Consider the following 20,948-nt stretch of genomic DNA (forward strand, 5'->3'; position numbering starts at 1 on the left):
GGACAGGTAATGAAGTATATGGTTGTTATTTGGATGCGTAAAACTTGAAGCGTCACTGCAGAGGTATCTCTCTCTCCCGCCATTGAAGTTGCTATCTATCGTTCTGAGAATGAGAATACACGCATTTTGTGTCTCCGCTTTTGCTTCTACGCATTCTCCTTTTCCTAACCCTAAGGTACTTTTTTCAATTTCGTGTTTATGTTTTTGCACTATTTAGTTCAACCTCTGTGATGCTTATTGTTAAATCGTGTTATCTATAGGGTGCACTATTGCAAGATTGGAAGCTTCGGAAGCATGCGTTGAGCTTGAGGCTCACGCCATTTCTTTGGAATTCGAGTTGCAGAAAGAGGAGGTATTAGCCGTTCGTGTTCGTTGTCACTGATCAGTGATTATTGTTCAATTAACTATTGTATATAGAGTGGTAAAAAATAATTGGATTGAACTGAATTTCTAAGAACTGCACTCGATTAAACTCTTAAAAACTAATTTCTTTTAAATAAAAACTGAAGTAAACCATTTTGTTAGTTTAGTTTTAAATACTGAATTGTTTTTATGACAGTTCAGAAATGAAAAAAGCATGAAAGTGTTGTTGTGTTTAACTGTACGATATCAAACAAAACAATAAAGCATGATAAACAATATCAAAACGTTAAACAAGATGAATAAATTATTTCTATTTGAAAAAGTTAGTCATTGATTATATGCAATGCAGTTCAACTTCATGAAGAATTATCTTGGTCATATTTCATATTTAAACCTGTTTTTATACACATACGTGCAGTGACTGCGTGAAGAATTTTAGAGAAAAAATGTCATATTTGGTAAAAGCCTGCAGTATTTGGATTTAGTAGTAGCTTTGCAATATTTGTGAGTATTTTATCTAAAACATGTTTTTAGGTGTAATGAACTGTTTTGGGCACAATTCAATTTAATTAGTATGAAGTTTACTAGTAAGAGTGCTAATCTGAATTTGAAAAATATTATTTTAAAATGCAGTTCAGTTTAGAGTAAAAGATGTACTTCAGTTTGGTTTAAGAAACACTTCAGTTCAAATATCTCAAATAAAGTTCACCAAATTTAGAAAAAGTTTAGATCAATTTACTCAATTTGTTTTCAATTCAGTCTCGTTCCTATGAACTATTTTTTAATTTTAATTTAATTGCACCCAACTCAGTGCAGTTCAATATTTTTGCTACCCCTAATTGTATCATGTGACGTGTATTTTCACTTCTAGTGTTGTATTCTAATTATAGTTTATTCTAATATATTCTAGTGTCTGATTAAGCTATTGAGAGTCAGAATAGTGAATTGGCGTGTTTGGATCTAAAAACAGGACAACTTTCATATGTGCAGCCAATCAAGAAGCCGAGGATGCTTTTAAGAAGACTGTTGAAATGGATAGGCTCATAGATATGCTCAGAGAAGCTAATCCTCGTGAAGTAAGATTCATTCTAACCAACTTTTATAGCTGAATTGTGATTTGAACTCATTTAATATTTTGATTGATTGATTTTAAGTAAACTGTCTTAACGGCATCATTATTGTTTTCCTTTCTTGCAAACAGCTTCAGAAACTTGTTGTTGAAAACATTCTTGCTTTCAATCCTAGCTTTTGGGTTCGACTTGCGGCAAGGACTGATACTTGCAAGTCACAGGATGATAAAGTACACTTCTAATTTTCCGAAATATTTCTTTGGTCAGTCTTTCTTTGATTACACTATTTGTGTTTTTTGTCATTGCTATTCAGAAAGATTATGAAGAATTGGCTACATCGATCATGAGTGTGGTGGATTGTGTGGTGCATAAGACTAATGTAACCCTCTCTATTCACTGAACATTGTTAAACAGTTTGTTTGGTTATCTTTGTAGCTTCTTCTGACAGTAATTTTGTTATCATGCGCATGCTTTGCAGGAGAAGATAGATTCTTCCACCGATGTATTGAAGGGAGTACTAAAACCTGTTATTAATGAGGAAGGAGAGATTCCATGGCCTCCTAGAGATCCGCAGGCCGTAACATTGATGGAAAAGGTGCGTTCTGTTTCTCATTGATTTTAGCAAGACTGGTCTATTTAATTGGAAGGACTTTCTTAAAAGATTTATACTATTCCCCTGTGCCCCCCTCAGTTCCATATGTAGTAAAGCAGGCAACAATACTCTATTTTTGTCATTAACATTAAGCATGCGCCGTAACATTAAGCTTCCTTTTTTTTCTAAAAAAAAACTCATACTAGGCATCATTGTGAAATCTAACATCTCAGCTAGTATGTCACCCTAGAATTCAACAATCATATGTCATCGCATGAAACATACCATAAAAGAAAAAGAGAAGAAACAAAGACATGGGGGGACCAAACCAAACCCATGAGAAGGAAATACAGAAAACACTCCCAACTAAACCCTAAACCAAGCGAAATATAGGGAGTTGAAACCTATTATGAAAAATTCAAAGAGCAATACTAGATGGCATTGTACTATACCATCTATACTCAAGCTTATTCTGTAATCCTAAAGAAGCCAATTTATCGACATAATGATTTCATTCCATAAAAATATGAGATGACTTTAACTCCTTATCTTCACAAATCTCCATGCATTTTCTCCAAACATTAAGCTTACTTTGCGTCCTATTTACTTTTTTGTTGTTGCAAGGATTTTTGACTGCCTACCTTCATTCTAAAACCCAACATTTGATATACAGATTAGATTGTGAGTCTTTCAGTCACATTTAGGTTTTGTAAAACGTGAATTTGATTAGACTTGTGTTGTGAGACCAAATGATTAATGGCAATAATTAACTAGGTGATGTGTAAATAATTGTGTATGTGCATATCCATAATCACATGAAGGAGAAGAAGAAAAAAACTTGTTAATAAATTAAAACCAAATTATGCATCAGTTAAAATAATATTTTGATATTGGAGAACTTCTACAAATTAACTTATGCTTGATTTAATTTTTAGTTTATGGAGAAACTATTCCATTTTTTTCATGTTATTTTTTTCTTGTAGGAATGCTTATAAATAAATTTATCTAAAACAACTCCATGTATTTACTCCCCTGTTAATGCAAGCTTAACTGAGATAAGCACCATAGTCATTTGGGAATTCAAAAGTAAACAAGGTGTATGCTAAATCGTGGATATTTGTTATTGTTTATGGGTTTCTTCCCTTATAATTTCTAAAGAAGAGCTTCATTTTGATAAGCTATTCTATTTGCTAGTGGATTGTTTTGGTTATTTGTACATATTTCCAGCAAGTCCGCTATCTATATAAGTTCTCCCAATCATTAGGAAATAAGTCAAAGGGAACAAGAAGGACAACTGGATGAAGGGTTCCTCGCAGAAGTTAATGCACAGCTACGACAAGTAAGTCTGTTTTTTTGCTTTAACTGCTTTTTATTTAATTTCCAATTATTTCAGTTGTCAATACTCAACAGACCCTTATACTCTAGTAACAAACTTTGTCCAATCCTCACTGCCTATGTTGTACTTATTCTTAAAACTTGCTGTAGTTACTTATATGTCAAGAAATGTACCAAGTTACCCTAAAAAAATGTAATAAAAAGATTCCAAGTGTGTGCTGCATCAACAATTGGGATAATTTTTAAGTCTTACTAATTTTGGACATTAAACTACTTACATTTTACAATAATTTCTGTTTTGTGTGCATTTCTGTTCTAGTATAGGATATCGTTTGAGATATTTGCATAGAATTCCTATGTTTGATCGATGTGTATTTTGTACGTGATTCACGCTTTTCCCCCTTTTTCCACTGCAACATTACTTATAACGAATTACTTGTTTGTTTTTATTGCCTATAATGAGCAGGCAAAGGAAGATGGTGATAAGCCTGGGCTCGAGGCTATGTTGCAAAAGGTGTTGCAGCTCTATGCTTCCAAAGTTCTCTCAAAACGTAGTTATGCCATTAGAGGTATGTTCGTAGTTGATGTATTCTATGCAGAAAATTTATTTCCAAATAGATGAGTATTTGCTTGTGAAATAATGGCACCAATTAGTGACAGGGTTAGTTTTTCTGTTTATTTTTATTTAATTATTTTTCTTCTCTAAATTTATGTGTACATTTACTTTATTGGACAGGATATCGAGAAATAGAAAAGGTGGGAAAGTAACTTGAATAAATTAAGTTAAATGCAGTAATTTGCATTCTATCTGCTATGGTCAAACTATTATTAAATGCTTATTTTTTTCTTTTTATACGATCATGGTTGATAGTTTAGTTCTCGTTTTATCTCTTGTTTGTATATGATCTTTTTATGTGCTACAATTTTTATTCCTTTTAGATCTGAATGGCCATTCTGAATGAAGAAAGGCATGGTATAAAAATAAGCGTATTGACTGTTAATTGTGAGATGCTAGAGGGAACAGAGGAGGGAGATAGCGTTTGGATTTTCCATGTTGTCAAATAGTATATTACAATTTTAACAAAAGACAAGAGGAATATAAGTGAAGACGTCACACCACAAGTTTCCAAGTTTAAATATCTAGGATCAACGTTGCAAAATGGTGGGAAAATTAATAAGAATGTCACATTTAGGATGGAAAAGGGATGTCTAAAAGGGAGAAAAGCATCATAAGTTATTTGTGATCTAAAGTACATATCAAAATTGAAGAGACACTCTATAGTATTGCTATGCATCTGGTTATACTATATGACAGTGAATGTTGGGTTTTAAAGGGACAAGGGGAAAAATGAGAGTAGCATAAATAAGAATGCTAAGATATATTTGCAGCTAAACAATAAAGACTATGCAAAATGATTGTAGACAAGGTGGTATTTGTGTGGCCCCAATTGAGGAAAAGATGACAAAAAATTGGTTAAGGTAGGTTGGACACATACAAGAAAGACCACAATGACACCTGTGCGTAGATTTGATTGAATGTTTTTTAGTTCATGAGGAGGGGGGAGGAGGAAGATAAAAAATACATTGGAGGAATTTGTTCAGAGAAATTTCATGGTAAATAATAACTTTATAAGATTTGATCTCTAACAGCTGCATGACACTGTGATTCATATAGCTAATCTCACTCAGTGGGATAAGACTTTTATTCAAAGTGTTAAACAAAGAAAGGACGAGAGTGGTTAGTTGGATTGATTCATTTAGGAACTAAGAAAGTTTACTAATGCATTAGGATAGCTCCAAGTAGTGAGATCCTTTTTATGTTATTGCAGCCATTGAGCTGCTATTTGACACACTACATTGTTACTTGTGCAAAATATCAATTTCATCTAGAAATCTCGTCATCTTGTTGACTTCTTCCTTGTCAACATATCCTTGTGGGTTGGCAGAAATATTGGGCTTTTATGTCTAATTTGGAAGGTTGCTGTGTTCTTCTTGCAGGGAAGGAAGTGTTAAAGGACGAGCAGTTCCTTGAAACCATAATTCAAGGTGTCTTAGTTATCCTAATCTTTTATTTGTAGAAAAACCTTCAATTGTAAATTTAATATTAGAATTACGTCCCTGGTTCTTGAGAAAGAGTCGCTTCGTAATTTTCAAGTTTGGGTTTAATTTCTCGTTTTTTTTTTCATCCTCTTTAATTGAATGTATTTTTGGTGCTTGATTTCATTTTTCCAGAAATATCTTTTCACGGATTTTGATTTCACTTGGTTTAATAGTAAAAAAAAAACACGTGTGAAATAATGAAAAAATGTTTAAAGTCATAAATATAATTTCTTATTAGATGAACAACCTTATCTTTTCTTAAAATCAATACAACTTGTGAATCTGATCAAGAATCGTGGAAAATAGTTTATATGAAAGGGATTTATAACAACTTGTGAATCTGATCAAGAATCTTTTCTTACTAGATTAATACTGTCACGCCTTTTATCTCCAACTATTGTTACATAGCTTGTTTCAATGATCAATTATTGTTTATCCCTTGCAGCTCCTGAACAAGAATGGAACAATATTTTGATCAATGGATTGACAATTGGTGCCGGGAATATTTCAGCAGAGGAGCTCTTCGCAGTCTTAAAGAAACGAATTGAACGCGTTTTGATTCGAACGGTGAGACAGAACATTGTTTCTATTCATGCGGCTATTGTTCCTTTTCTGTCCTCTCTACTTAACTGATGTTGTTTCTTTAATTTGTCCTTGTTCTTTCTCCTCACTGCGTGCTGCTAAAAAACAAAGGAGGGAGGCTCTTACCGACAGAGGATTCTGACAGAGTACCTGAAAGGCATTGAAAAGAGAGCAGAGGAGATTGTTCAAGCTTTTCAGGGGAAACCACAATAGCATTTTCTTCGAACCTTAAATTGTCCTGGCACTTAGAATGTCATAAGCCAAAGCAATGTTCTGCATGATGCTGGAAGTGGTTTATTATTTGTAACGCAGACCAAGCTGATACAATGTGCTGGAAGAAATATAATCCACATATCTTCAAGCAGTAGGAATACTCACACGGATCGGAGAGTTGGCTTTCAGAACTGTCTACTTTCATATTCAGGTAGCAGGTCGCAAAAACTGGAAGAAAATACACATATTTATTGTAATATTGGAATCTAGCAAAATTGTAACTCTTTCTTGCTGAGTGTCTTAAAGACGGTTAAACAGTTAAATAAATATTTAATTATTTTAAAAAATAAATATTAATCATTTATGGTTTCAATTTTGTTGATATCTTCTTTTTAATTAGGGGAGACAAAGTGGGGTGGGCCCGCAGTCCGTTGAAAAAAACGCGGGGCGGGTTGCTTATTTCAACCTGCTAGTCCTCGCGGGCCAAGTGCGGGACGGGGCGGGTTGACCCGCATAACCCGCATAACTTTAAAATATATAATTTTTTTTCTACACTCCCATATTTTCTTCATGTAGTATCATATTTTACATTTCAAAATTTTTAATAACATATTACTACGCATGTTTGATGAAAATAATATTATAAGACAATTTACTTAATGTATATAAATAAAAAAAATCAAAAATTTTAATTAAAAAATTATTTTTTAATGAATATTTCTTATGCGGGCTGGTTCGCAGGTCCGCGGGCCAATCTTTATGCCCACAAATTCTATGCGGGGCACTTGAATATAGACCTACAGCCATACATTATTTCGAGCGAATTGTAATTCTTTGGAAATAATGAAATTTGAAACATAAAAATATAACAAATTATTATTTATTAATGAAAAGTGTATCCTAAAAATTTTCAATGTGCTATTTTTTTTTAAAGAATAGGATTTATATCGATTTCACGTGCGTGATACAACTCCTGGCAAATAATTGTAGGTTAAATAAGGCTTAAAGGTTGTTACATCTTTTTAGCACCGTTTTAACATTTATATCGAATTACAAATAATCCAACAATTGGTATAGTAAATGTTTAATTTGTGTGTAGCATCATAGTTTTCTAAAAGAGGGATATTCATTGAAATAGGGTGAGTACTAATTTGATAATTAAAATTGTAATAAATTGTCTCTTAAAATGAAAACAATAAAATTGTCTTAAAGTGATAAATGATCTATTAATTCAGTGTTAAAATTATAATAGTCAGTTAAATTTGTTTGTTTTTTATGCTCTTTATTCTGTGAACAATCCAATGGCGTCCTTTGTGATGCAAATAGAGATTGCTATATTGAGTTTTCTCACTTGCCTCCTTCGTCTTCGTATAATGTTGAATTTTCTTTGTTTCGTGATTAATATTTTTTGATTAAGTGATGTATGACGGTATTTTTTCATGAGTTCAATTTTATTATATGATTAAATTTTAGTTTTGAAACATAACGTGTCTACACATTTATTGAGTAAAACTCAAAAGTAAGGTTTCATTATTTTTTTGAAAACTTATTTATTTTTTTATTTGTCTTTTTTCTAGAAATTTGACTCCACTCTTCATCAAATGATCGAAAATTATCTTTACATAAATAGAGCAAAATTATTGATCAAATTTTTAATTAACATAAGTTTAATTATGTTCTCTTTTTTTGTCAATTTTTAGTTGAATAGAGATACGTTGACACTAACTCTTAATACACTTTTATTTAACAACCAGATATTTTTCAAGGTTTATATGACATTTACCAAATTGCCATTTGTCCCATCAACCTTACTTGTCATAAGGAGAGTGTCAATTGAGAGTTTTTTAAAAAAACAATGTCAGAGGAATGTTTTTCCTTTTAGTTTTCTTGTGTATCTAGATATATGTGTATGGTATGTGAGGTATTTGATCTTATGATTTAATTTTTTTTTTATTTGAGCCACTTTTTAGTTTTTTTATATCTAAATATATGTGCCTTGAGGTGTTTGGTCTGAGGATTAGTCTCTGTCAGTTCATGATCCTAATTATGTGTTTAGATCATTTATCAAGATTTTGTGGTACAAGTTAGGTTATTTATGCTTTCTTTAGGGTTGGAGTTCTTTGTGATTACTCATACATCTAATTGGGTGAAGAGGTTAGTTTTATCTTTCAATAGAACTCTGAGTTAGAGGATCTGAATGTGAAAGTGACATGGTTACAAGTTTCAACTTTCTCTTGCATTGTTGTTTTGTCAAGTGAAATATATGTTATTTGATGAAAATGTTTGAAGTTTAAACAATTTAAAAAATGGTTGATTGTTTGAGATCAATTGTGATGTACTTTGAACTTTAAAAGTCTTGGAATTATCGGTTAAATCGTAAGTGAGTTCAATGAGAATACAATTTATATTTAAGCAATATAAAATTATAGAAATCTTTTAATTGTATAAAAGTTGCAAAAAATTGTATTGATATTGAGTAAAGACTTTGAAATTGGTTTTAGGATTATGTTGAGTTTGTTGAATGATACAAATTTCTAATACGTTTGTTCAGGTGAAAAAAGAACAAAAATTCAAGCTTAGACTTGGTTCTATTAACAAAAATAATACCAAAATTAAACCTAGTTTCGATCCAACTTTCGCTCAAGTGAAAATTGTACAGCAAATGAACTCGTTCTCAAAACTAGTTTTACTCAGGCACAAATTATTTTCTCTCTAAGCAAAAGTATTTTCAGTCATGCTAAAAAAATTATTTGTTTTTAAAAAGGCTATTTGATGGTTGTTTATTGCATTAATTAAATTATAAGTAAATTTTAACTATATATGTATTTGAAACATTGATTTTATGTGTTCGTTTTTTATATTTTTTAATTATTTTAAAAATATTAATTTTTATTGTGATTAAATGATATATTGATGAGTGATTTGTACTATGAATCATGTAGGAATGTGATTGAGACATAGTATTTTCAAGAAAAGAAATATTGTTTTGAGATTGTTAGGATGTGCATTAGTTTAGAAGGAGGTATACTGACTATATTAGTATATTGGAATCATATATATGAAAAGTATCAGGTGATAAGGGTAGAAAGATGTTCATATGATTGAGTTTGTAGTTTGGAAGATAACTCGTCTGAAAGGTCATATAAATTTACATTGTCATACAAGTTGACTAGATTCATATGTACATGTAGCTTTGCGGGGGAAATAACACAATGAAGGTAGTATGAAAAATGTAGATCTTTCATAAGTATAGTCAAGTGTCCATGTATGTATGTAAGTGAATTTATGGCACAAAGTGATATTGAATCATGTTAGTAGATTTCTGACATGAGTGATTTGAAATGAGTTATTTGTTATTTTTAGACACTTGATTCTTTAATATGTTTGAATCTATGGTGATACATATTTTTGTGATTGAATTATTTGGATCTAATGTTATAGTGATAGTTTTAAGAATATCTAGTTTACCATGCTTTCATGTTTATGTTTTTTTTAATATGTGGTGATCGTGTATTACATGAAAATAGATGATGTTGTAGGTGGTAGAATTCCATAATAAATAAATAAAAACTCCTTTTTTTATATGTTTTATTTTGCATATATATATATATATTAAAAAAATTATAAAATAGGAATATATTTTTAAATACTATTTAATAAATATGTAAATTATATAACTTTTAAAGTGATATAACTAGAGATGTTTACATGTCATCTTAAGTTTTTTTTTTTGTCAATTTAAAGAGAGGTAGCATCCCCACTTTATTACTTTATTTTAGTATTCTTTGATAAATCATTGTTACATTCAATATTTTTAAGGTAAAACTTAGTTAATGGTTATAAAAAAAATTAATTTAAAAATAGATATTTATTGTTCTTATGTTTTTTTATAAAATATATTCATATCCTTTCTAGTTTTAGATATATTTACTTTTCTTATATTGTTTTAATAAATGGTATTCATAATTCATTATATTTTTTAAAATTTTATTTTTTAATATTTATAGTTCACATTTCACATGTACTTTAAAAAAATGATAATTATAATTCATTATAATATTTTATAAAAATAAATAAACGTAAGTTAATAAATTCAGACATATATTCAAGGTTTAGAATAATTTTTTCCTAGATATTATTAGAAGAAAATAAAATAAAATTTTATAACCTATATAATTAACATATACTAACTAAAACTATATTTTATATAAATTATACTAAAAATTAAAATTAAAATTAGCTATTTTCTCTTTTAAAAAGTACTTATAAAATATATATATATATATATATATATATATGTGGATATATACATGTCAATATAAGTGTACTAATTTTTTTTTTTTATGAAATTGCACCTGAAATATATATCTTGAGATGATTAGAATATTTTTTAGTAATACCCTTTTCCTGAAAACATAAATTTGTTATGTTACAATTTTTTATATAAAAGAAGACAAATTAGCAAAAACTTATTTTAATTTACAAGTCTTGCTTAAATATTAAATTATGATGCATTGCATAAGAATTTTGGGAAGTGACTTCTAATGAACGAAACACCCTTTGTTTTTCCCAGTTGTTTGGTATGATTCCATCATCATAGTAACACCTTTCTTGTTTCTACCACACTTTGCTTCAAATCTAAGCTCAAAAATAACTAATAGACCAATAACTCAGAACTTTCACTCGTACATGAATTTCTATTTCAGTCACTGTTTATTTGACTTGAAAGAAAATGTCATTGACCACCATTTACAATTGTCGTAACATAACAAATTTTGAAACCTATTTGTTTATTTATAAGATAAGATAAAAGAGTTTTTCTTCTTCTTAATATTTTTAAAATGTAGTTTTAGAACTTTTTGTTGTTGTCTTATTTTAAGTTATATAACTAACGATCTTCTATATGATTTGTATTGTATATCATTTTACAAAAAAGATTAAAAGTTTTTTACTTGTATCTATAGACTAAAATTGATGTCTTTTGGATAAAATTTCTTGTCTTTTATTTTTATTTTTTCTCTCTAAACTCCTAATGTAGTTAATTTTTTCGGTCTAAATTTTTAATGTAGTTAATTAGATTTATATGATTAGTTTATTTTTATGTAATGAGATGTGTTGATTAACTAAATTTTAAATAAATAAAAATAAAACTCAGACATGTCTTTTAAATGGTGTGTTCGTGTGTAACACACGTATCAGACAGCGACACTCGTAGAACATGTCGTAGAACATGTACAGTGAAGTGTCAAATTAAAAAAATATTTATTGGATTTCTGACAATTCAAGAGTAGTTCTAATACAATTTTAAAAAGTAGAAATACATTAATTTTTTTAAAACTCAAATTTATTGTATAATTTTTTATTATGATTACAAAAATAAGGAACAATTCCTTTTAAACCAGTCATGAAAAACATCTTTGTGCTAAAATAAATTTGAAACACACTTGTATACATAAATTCTTATTATCAATTTATATAATATATAGATTTGTGTCCTACATTTAGATATTATACGTATATATGTGTCTCATATCCTATATTTTAGATATTATACGTATTTTCGTGTAAGTGATGTATTATTATATGGGCAACATAGATTTTCAATCATTATAGATAAATTAAAAACATATTATTATCAGAGTAGTGGGATGAATCAGTTTATTTTAGCAAAATGTTGATTACATTTTTGTGTGAGAGAATTAAAAAAAAAGTATTAATTAAGTGGAATTAATGGTTGATAAATATGTAATAAACGGTGATGATGGGAGAAATGCAATAACAATGTAGCATTTGAAACTTCTGATGGGCACGCTAGACACACACTACTTATAGAAATTTGATTCCGATCTTTCTCTCTCTCTCTTTCTCTATCTTTTCTCTGTCTCTCGTTATTCTTTTTCTTCGTAAATCAACAAACATACCCAAAAACCATAGCCAGATCTCATCTGAAAAGAGAACTGAATATTCTCCTTCTCTCACATCTCTCATACATGCTTATCATCACTCTTCTGTCGGTGAACTTCATCTCTTTGTTGTAATCAGATCTGAGGTAAATTCGCTCCACTTTTCAATTTCGTGTTGCATTCTGAATCCACGGAGTGATAATAATTCCATACAATGAGATTTGATTTTCGTTCTGTTTAGTCGGAATCAGTAAAAATATGTGGGGGCAATGTTGATTGTTAATTACTATAGCTTGTAATGAAATTTGTGTCCGAGGTTGGTTCCATTTGAGGCGAGAGAAACGTGTTTCGTGTTTCGGAATGGGGATTGGGGTTTCGGGTTCTTATTGAGGCATTGGAAACTGGAGTTTTTTTATCAATTTGATTGGATCGTGCAGAGACGGTGCTTGTGATCGAGGGAAGATGCTTACCAAGTTCGAGACCAAAAGTAATAGAGTGAAGGGACTCAGTTTCCACAGCAAGAGACCCTGGATCCTCGCGAGTCTTCACAGTGGCGTGATCCAGCTATGGGATTACCGAATGGGGACCCTTATTGACAGATTCGACGAGCATGATGGTCCTGTCAGAGGTGTTCATTTCCATAATTCTCAGCCCCTGTTTGTCTCTGGAGGTACCTATTCACAACCCTTATGTTTTTGTATCTGTAATTTACTATCTCTAAATCTCCTTACACTGCTTATACTCTGATCCGTTAGTCATATATCCTTTATTGTTGTTGGACTGCGTGTATCTGAATGGGGGCACTTATTTACAAATTAAAACCCTCCTTATGTTTTTCTATCTGTATTTTACTATCTCAATTCTCCGCAGACTGCTTATCTCTGATCTGTAAGTTGTGTATCCTTTCTTGTAATTGGTCTGCGCATATCTGAAATGAGGGCTCTCATTCATGTTCTACTTCAGACCCGTGGCAAAAAATATTAGTTGCCTTGGAGACATCTTAACTACACCAAAATCCGGTTAAATCTTTCTGGTTTATGTAGATTTGTTTGTGTAAGAAGCATCTCTCTGTCTAGATCTGCTATGCTAACCGAATGAAAGTAGAATTATGAATGATGGCTCATATTTGGGCTGCATTATATATAATATAATGCTTCTTTTATTAGTTTGTATATGGTGATTGTATTATCTCTTCATCTATAGTCTTTGCTTGCGCCTGGTTGATGAAAAAATATAAGAATGGGGGATTTGCATATATGTTTTAGCGTAGTTGAAATGCTCTGGATCTGCAAATTAATTACTACTATAAATATGGCTTTTGAAAACAAAACAGTGCTGCATGGCATCTTGTCCCAATGGTTGGGTTCGATGTGATTTTCTGAAAGTTTCATTTGTCACTTGGAGTGGAGAAGATAATGATGTGTTATGTACGTTGATAAAATAAATTGTTGTTCAAGTGGAAAGGGAGGGTTTTGTACTTTATACAATTTGATTATTTTGTTTGTTTCTTGGACAGGGGATGATTACAAGATTAAGGTTTGGAACTATAAGATGCATAGGTGTTTGTTCACTCTTTTAGGACACCTTGATTATATCCGCACTGTGCAATTTCATCATGAAAACCCATGGATTGTGAGTGCCAGTGATGATCAGACCATTCGCATTTGGAACTGGCAGTCACGGACCTGTATATCTGTTTTAACTGGACACAATCATTATGTTATGTGTGCTACATTCCATCCAAAAGAGGATATTGTTGTGTCAGCTTCCCTTGATCAGACTGTTCGTGTTTGGGATATTGGTTCTCTCAAAAGGAAGGCTGGGCCTCCTGCAGATGACATTCTACGATTGAGTCAGATGAACACAGATCTTTTTGGAGGTGTTGATGCAGTTGTTAAGTATGTATTGGAAGGTCATGATCGGGGTGTCAACTGGGCTGCTTTTCATCCTACACTGCCTCTCATTGTCTCCGGAGCTGATGACCGACAAGTGAAACTTTGGAGGATGAATGGTAAATTTGAAACCGAGATAATTACTTCATATCCTCCTAGGAATGTCAAAATCTTTCTATTCCATATTTTCATGCTAACTGCCCTTTCGTATTGATGCTATTCTGATTGTTACAAATATTAACAAAACAGTGTTTGGACGAACTTTCATGCATTGTTGGTAGCAATACCTTTCATACAAGATGGATTAACTTTTTAGTGCTTAGTTATCCGAACCAAGTATAGTATTTTTATTGACCTTCTTAGTGTCCCTAATATTTTTTATTTTTCACTTGTTTTCAGATACTAAGGCATGGGAAGTGGATACTTTGAGAGGGCACATGAATAATGTTTCATGTGTTATGTTCCATGCCAAACAGGACATCATTGTGTCAAATTCCGAAGATAAGAGTATTCGAGTATGGGATGCCACAAAGCGAACTGGAATTCAAACTTTTCGCAGGGAGCATGATCGGTTTTGGATTCTTGCAACACATCCTGAAATGAATTTGTTGGCAGCTGGTCATGACAGTGGCATGATAGTCTTTAAGCTGGAGAGAGAAAGACCAGCTTTTGCAGTCAGTGGTGATTCATTATTTTATACAAAAGACCGATTCTTGCGTTTCTATGAATTTTCTACACAGAGAGAGACACAAATACTTACAATCAGACGACCTGGCTCTTCAAGTTTGAATCAATGTCCAAAAACTCTTTCCTATAGTCCTTCGGAAAATGCAATTCTTCTCTGCTCAGATGTGGATGGAGGATCTTATGAGTTATATTGCATATCGAAAGATGGCACAAAGGACAGTTTTGGCAGGGGTGATATGCAAGATCCAAAGAAAGGTCTTGGAGGATCTGCAGTCTTTGTGGCTCGGAATAGATTTGCCGTCCTTGACAAAGGTAGCAACCAAGTCTCTGTAAAAAATCTGAAAAATGAGCTTGTGAAAAAGAGCGCCCTCCCAACTGCTGCAGATGCTATATTCTATGCTGGAACCGGCAACTTGCTATGTAGGTCCGAGGATAGGGTTTTTATATTTGATCTACAACAGAGGATTGTTCTTGGTGATCTTCAGACCCCTTTTATAAAGTATGTAGTCTGGTCTAATGACATGGAAAATGTTGCTCTGCTCAGTAAACATGCGATTGTCATTGCTAGCAAGAAGCTTGTGCATCAATGCACCCTTCATGAGACAATCCGAGTTAAAAGTGGAGCCTGGGATGACAATGGCATTTTTATTTACACTACATTAAATCATATCAAATACTGCCTCCCCAATGGAGATAGTGGGATAATAAAAACACTGGATGTCCCAATCTATATCACAAAGGTTATTGGAAACACCATCTTTTGCTTGGGCCGGGATGGGAAAAACAAGGCTATAACTGTTGATGCAACAGAATATATCTTTAAGCTTTCGTTGTTGAAGAAAAAATATGACCATGTAATGAACATGATAAGGAATTCACAGCTTTGTGGGCAGGCTGTGATTGCATATTTACAACAGAAAGGGTTTCCCGAAGTTGCCCTCCATTTTGTGAAAGATGAGAGAATCCGATTCAATTTAGCTTTGGAGAGTGGCAACATTCAAATTGCTGTTGCATCAGCTACAGCAATTGATGAAAAAGATCACTGGTACCGATTAGGGGTTGAAGCTCTTCGACAAGGTAACTCTGGAATAGTAGAGTATGCATACCAGAGGACCAAAAATTTTGAGAGACTATCATTCCTTTATCTCATTAATGGTAACGTGGACAAACTTTCAAAAATGTTGAAAATTGCTGAAGTGAAGAATGATGTGATGGGTCAGTTTCACAATGCCCTATATATGGGCGACATAAAAGAGCGTGTCAAGATCTTGGAGAATGTGGGACATTTGCCTCTTGCTTACATCACTGCATCAGTGCATGGGCTACATGATGTTGCTGAAAGGCTTGCAGCTGAACTTGGCGACAATGTTCCATCTTTTCCCAAGGGAAAAGTACAATCTCTCTTGATACCACCATCACCTGTATTGTGTGGTGGTGATTGGCCCCTTCTCAGGGTCATGCGGGGAATATTTGACGGTGGTTTTAACAATACAGATCGAGATGCTGATGATGAAGAGTATGAGGCCGCTGATGGTGATTGGGGCGAGGAACTTGACATGGTTGATGTTGATGCATTACAAAATGGAGATGTTGCTGCAATTTTGGATGCAGTAGAAGTGGCTGAAGAGGATGACGAAGAAGGGGGATGGGACCTGGAAGATTTAGAGCTTCCTCCCGAAGCTGACACACCAAAAGTTTCTGTCAGTTCACGATCTTCAGTGTTTGTGGCCCCAACACCTGGGATGGCAGTTAGCCAGATATGGATTCAGAGATCATCTCTTGCAGCTGATCATGTAGCTGCTGGCAATTTTGATACCGCAATGAGATTACTGAACCGGCAACTCGGGATAAGGAACTTTGACCCCTTGAAATCTATGTTCCTAGATCTGCATACAGGCAGCCATTCCTATCTGCGTGCTTTTTCGTCTGCACCAGTTGTAGCAATTGCTGTTGAAAGAGGCTGGAGTGAGTCATCTAGTCCAAATGTGAGAGGCCCACCAGCACTTCCTTTCAAATTGTCTCAATTAGATGAAAAGCTCAAAGCTGGTTACAAGTCAACTACTTCTGGGAAATTTACAGATGCTCTTCGCACCTTTATCAATATTCTTCATACCATTCCTTTGATAGTTGTTGAGTCAAGAAGGGAGGTTGATGATGTGAAAGAATTGATTGTTATAGTGAAAGAGTATGTTTTGGGGCTGCGGATGGAGCTAAAAAGAAGGGAAATTAAGGACGATCCAGCACGCCAGCAAGAGCTTGCTGCTTATTTCACCCACTGCAATCTTCAAGTGCCTCACTTGAGGCTAGCTTTGCTGAATGCCATGACTGTCTGCTACAAGGCAAAGAACCTCTCCACGGCAGCTAACTTTGCCAGGAGGTTACTTGAGACCAATCCTACTGTTGAAAACCAAGCTAAGACAGCAAGGCAAGTGCTGGCAGCTGCAGAAAAAAATATGACTGATGTCTTACAATTGAACTATGATTTTCGGAACCCATTTGTAATTTGTGGGGCAACCTATGTGCCCATTTATCGTGGACAAAAGGATGTCTCTTGCCCCTATTGTACTTCCCGTTTCGTGCCAACCCTGGAGGGGCAGCTATGTGCTGTGTGTGAGCTTTCGGTGGTAGGGGCGGATGCTTCTGGACTGCTCTGCTCTCCTTCCCAGATTCGTTGATTGCACTGGATCAGGAGCAGTTAATGAATTTTTGTTTCAGGTCAATTTTCAACAGCAGATAAGAGTCCTATTGATCAATTAATATATTTTTCTGTAGAAGCTAGAAGTAGTCATAAGTTACTGTTTGAGTGAATTTCTGTCTTTCCTTTTTTTTTCATGGTTTCCCTTTACGATTACCCCCCTCATCTAAGTATAAGAAGAAAGGGGAGAAAGTCTATTATTAATCTTTCATGCATGTGAAGTTTTCTTGTATTACGTTGAATTAATTTTATTAGTTTGAGTTGGAAAAAAGTAACATTTTGAGGCTTTAATAAACGCACTTATACAGTGATTCATGATTACTTTTTAAAATAATGACTTGCTTTGCAGTGTAGACCATGTTTCCATTTTTCTGCATTTTTAACTGCCCAACCCAATCGTCCACAATATATGTGTACTTTGTCTGAATTCTGATTTGCCCAAGTTTTTATGTTATAACTCTTTTTACAGAGTTAGGGGTTTTGTGTTTTAGGGTTTTGTATGAAGGTTAATGAAAAAATAATCAATTCAGTAAAAGTGTTACCTTTAGGTGTGAGTGGCCACCGACAGGAAGTGTACGCAGTTTGGAGGTGCTGAGTGTCAGAGATATTTGGAAAAGTACAGAGAGAAAAGGTTATAGTGGGGAGAGAGAGAGAAAAACTTGTTACATAACATTTTATATTTGTCATCGTTATATTTTCAAATAATTGTTTTGTTTTACATGCTCTAATGTCCAGAGACTAGAAACGGGAAGTAATTCTATTACAACTCATTTTACCATTATATGCCTCCACCACCAACATTTTCAGATAGATTTTCTGCAGTACAAACCACTCTTCCAACTAACCCTTGTTTTTCTCATTTAATACATCACACATTGTTACTTGTTCTTTATATTTGTTTCCATGTTTTCGTATAAGTATCATATGACCATCCATAGAAGAAACAAATACTTGGCCATCATGATTTAGATTATTCATGTTATTAAAATTGTCTTTGAGAAATGTATCTATTCTGCATTGTGTTTAGTTTCTTTTTATTTTTACTTTTATGTTTTTATTGTGTTTTCATGATTAAAGAAGTAAATAAAAGGTAAGATTCGTTAATTATAAATTTTTAGATGTTTAAACCTTTCATTTCATCTCAGTTAATCCTTGTACTCTCAAATATCATTTGTAGAATATTGTCAAGGCGAGTTTAGAAGTACCTCACAAGTCTCACATTTCATTGTAGTTGATCTAAATCTTTAATTTCCAACATTTTTATTTTATCAACTATGATGTTTCTTCCTGCACCCATCAATATCTAAAAATACAATTTTACTCTTTTTTAAAATGAATTTTGGATTAGCTTTTCTAGAATCTTTCGACACTCCTTTCTAAAATTTATAAGTGTATGTTGAAAAACTTTTTCTGAAAATAATGGAAAGCATTTTTTGGAAAACATTTCCAGAATAAGATTTTTAGAACATGTATAATATATTGTGGAATGTGTTTTTAAGAAAAAAAAAATTGGAAAAAGATTTTCGGAATGAGACCCAATTAGATGGAACACGTTATGGAATGTATCTTTCAGAATAATTTTTTAAAATATATTTTGTAAAGAACTTTTTGAAATCAAACTGATTAAATGGAGTCTTTTATTCCTTTTATCCATTTGATGGGATACAGGAAGAAACCATAAGTTAGATGTAATTTTATAGATATTTTTGGTATTTCGTATTTTTCATTGATTAACTGTTTTTTCTGAACAACTAATGAATGTGTACAGTGCTAAGTGGTATCAGTATATGGATATTCATAAGATCTTACTTTCTAATGCAACTAAAATTAGGATTTCACTTCAATAATTTACGTTAATATGTAAAGGAAGTAGTTTGTGCACATACAGTGAGAAAGATTTTACTATGTTATTCATTCATGAACTTTCATGCATGATACATTTATTAATTCTTAATTCGTGTTAATGATAATTAGTTGAACGGGTAAAAAGATTAGACTGACACTGTGTGTAAATTATACTTTAATATAAAAACTATTGGTATGAAACTCTTTGATTGGAAAATAGCACAAAAGATACATAAAAATCTTCTTCTAAGTTTTTTTAGACCATAGTTTTTTTTTTTCTCTTTTCTGAATTTGGTTCAATTTCACTTGATTTCATCTCTTCCCGGTTTTTTATTTTATTTTATTCATCCTTTTTCAATGAGAATTTCGAAAACAATAGTGAAATTTCAACATATTTAGGCTTTGAGTGTATGTTGTTCCAATCAAACTCTGGTTAATTCTCCTTGCACCATATCAATTTAATCTACACCTATCATTTTCTTTAAAATTCTAAATTGCTCTTATTATCTTTTTTTGAATTTTCACATCGAGAATGAAAAAAAAAAAACTACAATTTTAACGTTGGAAAGACATTCATGTGTTGCGAATTATTATATTTAAAAGACATATCTAAGTTCTGAATTTATATATCCATCTTCTTTGTGTTGTGAATATAAATATCCAAAAAATTAGAGTAAAATAAATATATTTTTAAAGTGTTGATAGAAATCACAATTAATCTGTTTAGAGGAAAATCTTAGTCAATTAATCTAAGAAAAATTTCACTTATAGATTACAAACAATTGCTTTTAAGATGATAATTAATTATAAACAAAGCACAACAATTTATTCCGTCCATTAGCAGAGAACAAATATTGATATTGACTCTTAATTTAATTTAGATTCGGTATTAATCATTCATTTGCTTTTTATGTTTTAAATCAATTTTTCAATCAAAATAAATTCTAAATTGAAAAAAAAAATGATCTAACACATTATTGATGAATATTTCCTTAAAGAAAAAAAAATAGAGTTTGTGGGTTGAGCGGTCACAACACAACACACTGTTAACTTCGTTTTCTTGTTATATAAAAAAAGGTCAAAATAAGTTCGTGAATTAAAAAACCTTAATGCACTATATTATAAAACGGATTAAAATATATCCAACCATTTTCTTTTACCATGCATTGCATCTCTTATTTTTATTTAAGAAAGTAGAATTTTTAAGAATTCTTTATATTTGTTAATTTAACAAAGTAAAATATTTAAGAAAAAATGCTTGATAAATAAAATAATGTAATAAATATGGTTAAACTTAAATGAAAAACTAATAAAAAATATTTTTATATAGACTACCAATATCTTTTACATAGACAATCATTTGAATTTATCCCAGCTTATTTAATTATTGGGTTCGTGATGGTTATTAACTTAATTCTTATTGCTTAATAAAATAATTGTTTGACATAATTATTAGAATTTAAAGATTAAATGAGTTGGAATAACAATTTTAAAAAATATTTTTACAAAAAAGAGTATTCCTTTACATTTTCCTATTGCTTTGTTTTCTGTAATGATCATTAGCAGAACATGGCGTTGCCAAAGTTTTAGTATTATTGAACCACTTTGTGAGAATATTCTTTGAGAAGTTCTTTTTCCATTTTTCTCTTTTTATTGTTTTTATATTTTTTC

At 31.9% G+C, this 20,948-nt stretch overlaps 2 protein-coding genes across 3 annotated transcripts; both read left to right on the top strand.

Moving 5' to 3' along the window:
- On the top strand, positions 1–6,628 carry LOC137823191 (uncharacterized). Of its 2 annotated transcripts, XM_068628359.2 has the most exons (11): positions 1–175; positions 261–352; positions 1,334–1,439; positions 1,565–1,663; positions 1,747–1,812; positions 1,912–2,028; positions 3,290–3,364; positions 3,827–3,929; positions 5,359–5,406; positions 5,906–6,027; positions 6,154–6,628. In XM_068628359.2, exons 1-11 carry the CDS (start codon positions 110–112, stop codon positions 6,253–6,255), a joined length of 996 nt encoding a protein of 331 aa, XP_068484460.1. In that variant the 5' UTR covers positions 1–109; the 3' UTR covers positions 6,256–6,628. The 2 variants fall into 2 exon arrangements, with proteins under 2 accessions (XP_068484460.1, XP_068484469.1); XM_068628368.2 differs by lacking the exon at positions 1–175 and having other exon boundaries at positions 257–352; positions 1,354–1,439.
- A 5,389-nt stretch (positions 6,629–12,017) lies between these two features.
- Positions 12,018–17,763, top strand: LOC137810865 (Coatomer, alpha subunit). Its single transcript, XM_068612341.2, has 4 exons — positions 12,018–12,304; positions 12,596–12,828; positions 13,675–14,169; positions 14,450–17,763. Exons 2-4 carry the CDS (start codon positions 12,621–12,623, stop codon positions 17,410–17,412), a joined length of 3,666 nt encoding a protein of 1,221 aa, XP_068468442.1. The 5' UTR covers positions 12,018–12,304; positions 12,596–12,620; the 3' UTR covers positions 17,413–17,763.
- Positions 17,764–20,948: the final 3,185 nt, after the last annotated feature.

This window comes from Phaseolus vulgaris, chromosome 11, assembly GCF_051622355.1.
Source record: "Phaseolus vulgaris cultivar YP4 chromosome 11, ASM5162235v1, whole genome shotgun sequence".
Classification (NCBI taxonomy): domain Eukaryota; kingdom Viridiplantae; phylum Streptophyta; class Magnoliopsida; order Fabales; family Fabaceae; genus Phaseolus; species Phaseolus vulgaris.

Bases quoted from the DNA above. Each gene is read 5' to 3' on its own strand.
- LOC137823191 (XM_068628359.2), top strand. From the start codon at position 110: ATGAGAATACACGCATTTTGTGTCTCCGCTTTTGCTTCTACGCATTCT. The intron at 2,029-3,289 runs GTGCGTTCTGTT...CCCAATCATTAG, and splicing joins CCGTAACATTGATGGAAAAG to GAAATAAGTCAAAGGGAACA. The intron at 6,028-6,153 runs GTGAGACAGAAC...TAAAAAACAAAG, and splicing joins AACGCGTTTTGATTCGAACG to GAGGGAGGCTCTTACCGACA.
- LOC137810865 (XM_068612341.2), top strand. From the start codon at position 12,621: ATGCTTACCAAGTTCGAGACCAAAAGTAATAGAGTGAAGGGACTCAGT. The intron at 12,829-13,674 runs GTACCTATTCAC...TTTCTTGGACAG, and splicing joins GCCCCTGTTTGTCTCTGGAG to GGGATGATTACAAGATTAAG. The intron at 14,170-14,449 runs GTAAATTTGAAA...ACTTGTTTTCAG, and splicing joins GAAACTTTGGAGGATGAATG to ATACTAAGGCATGGGAAGTG.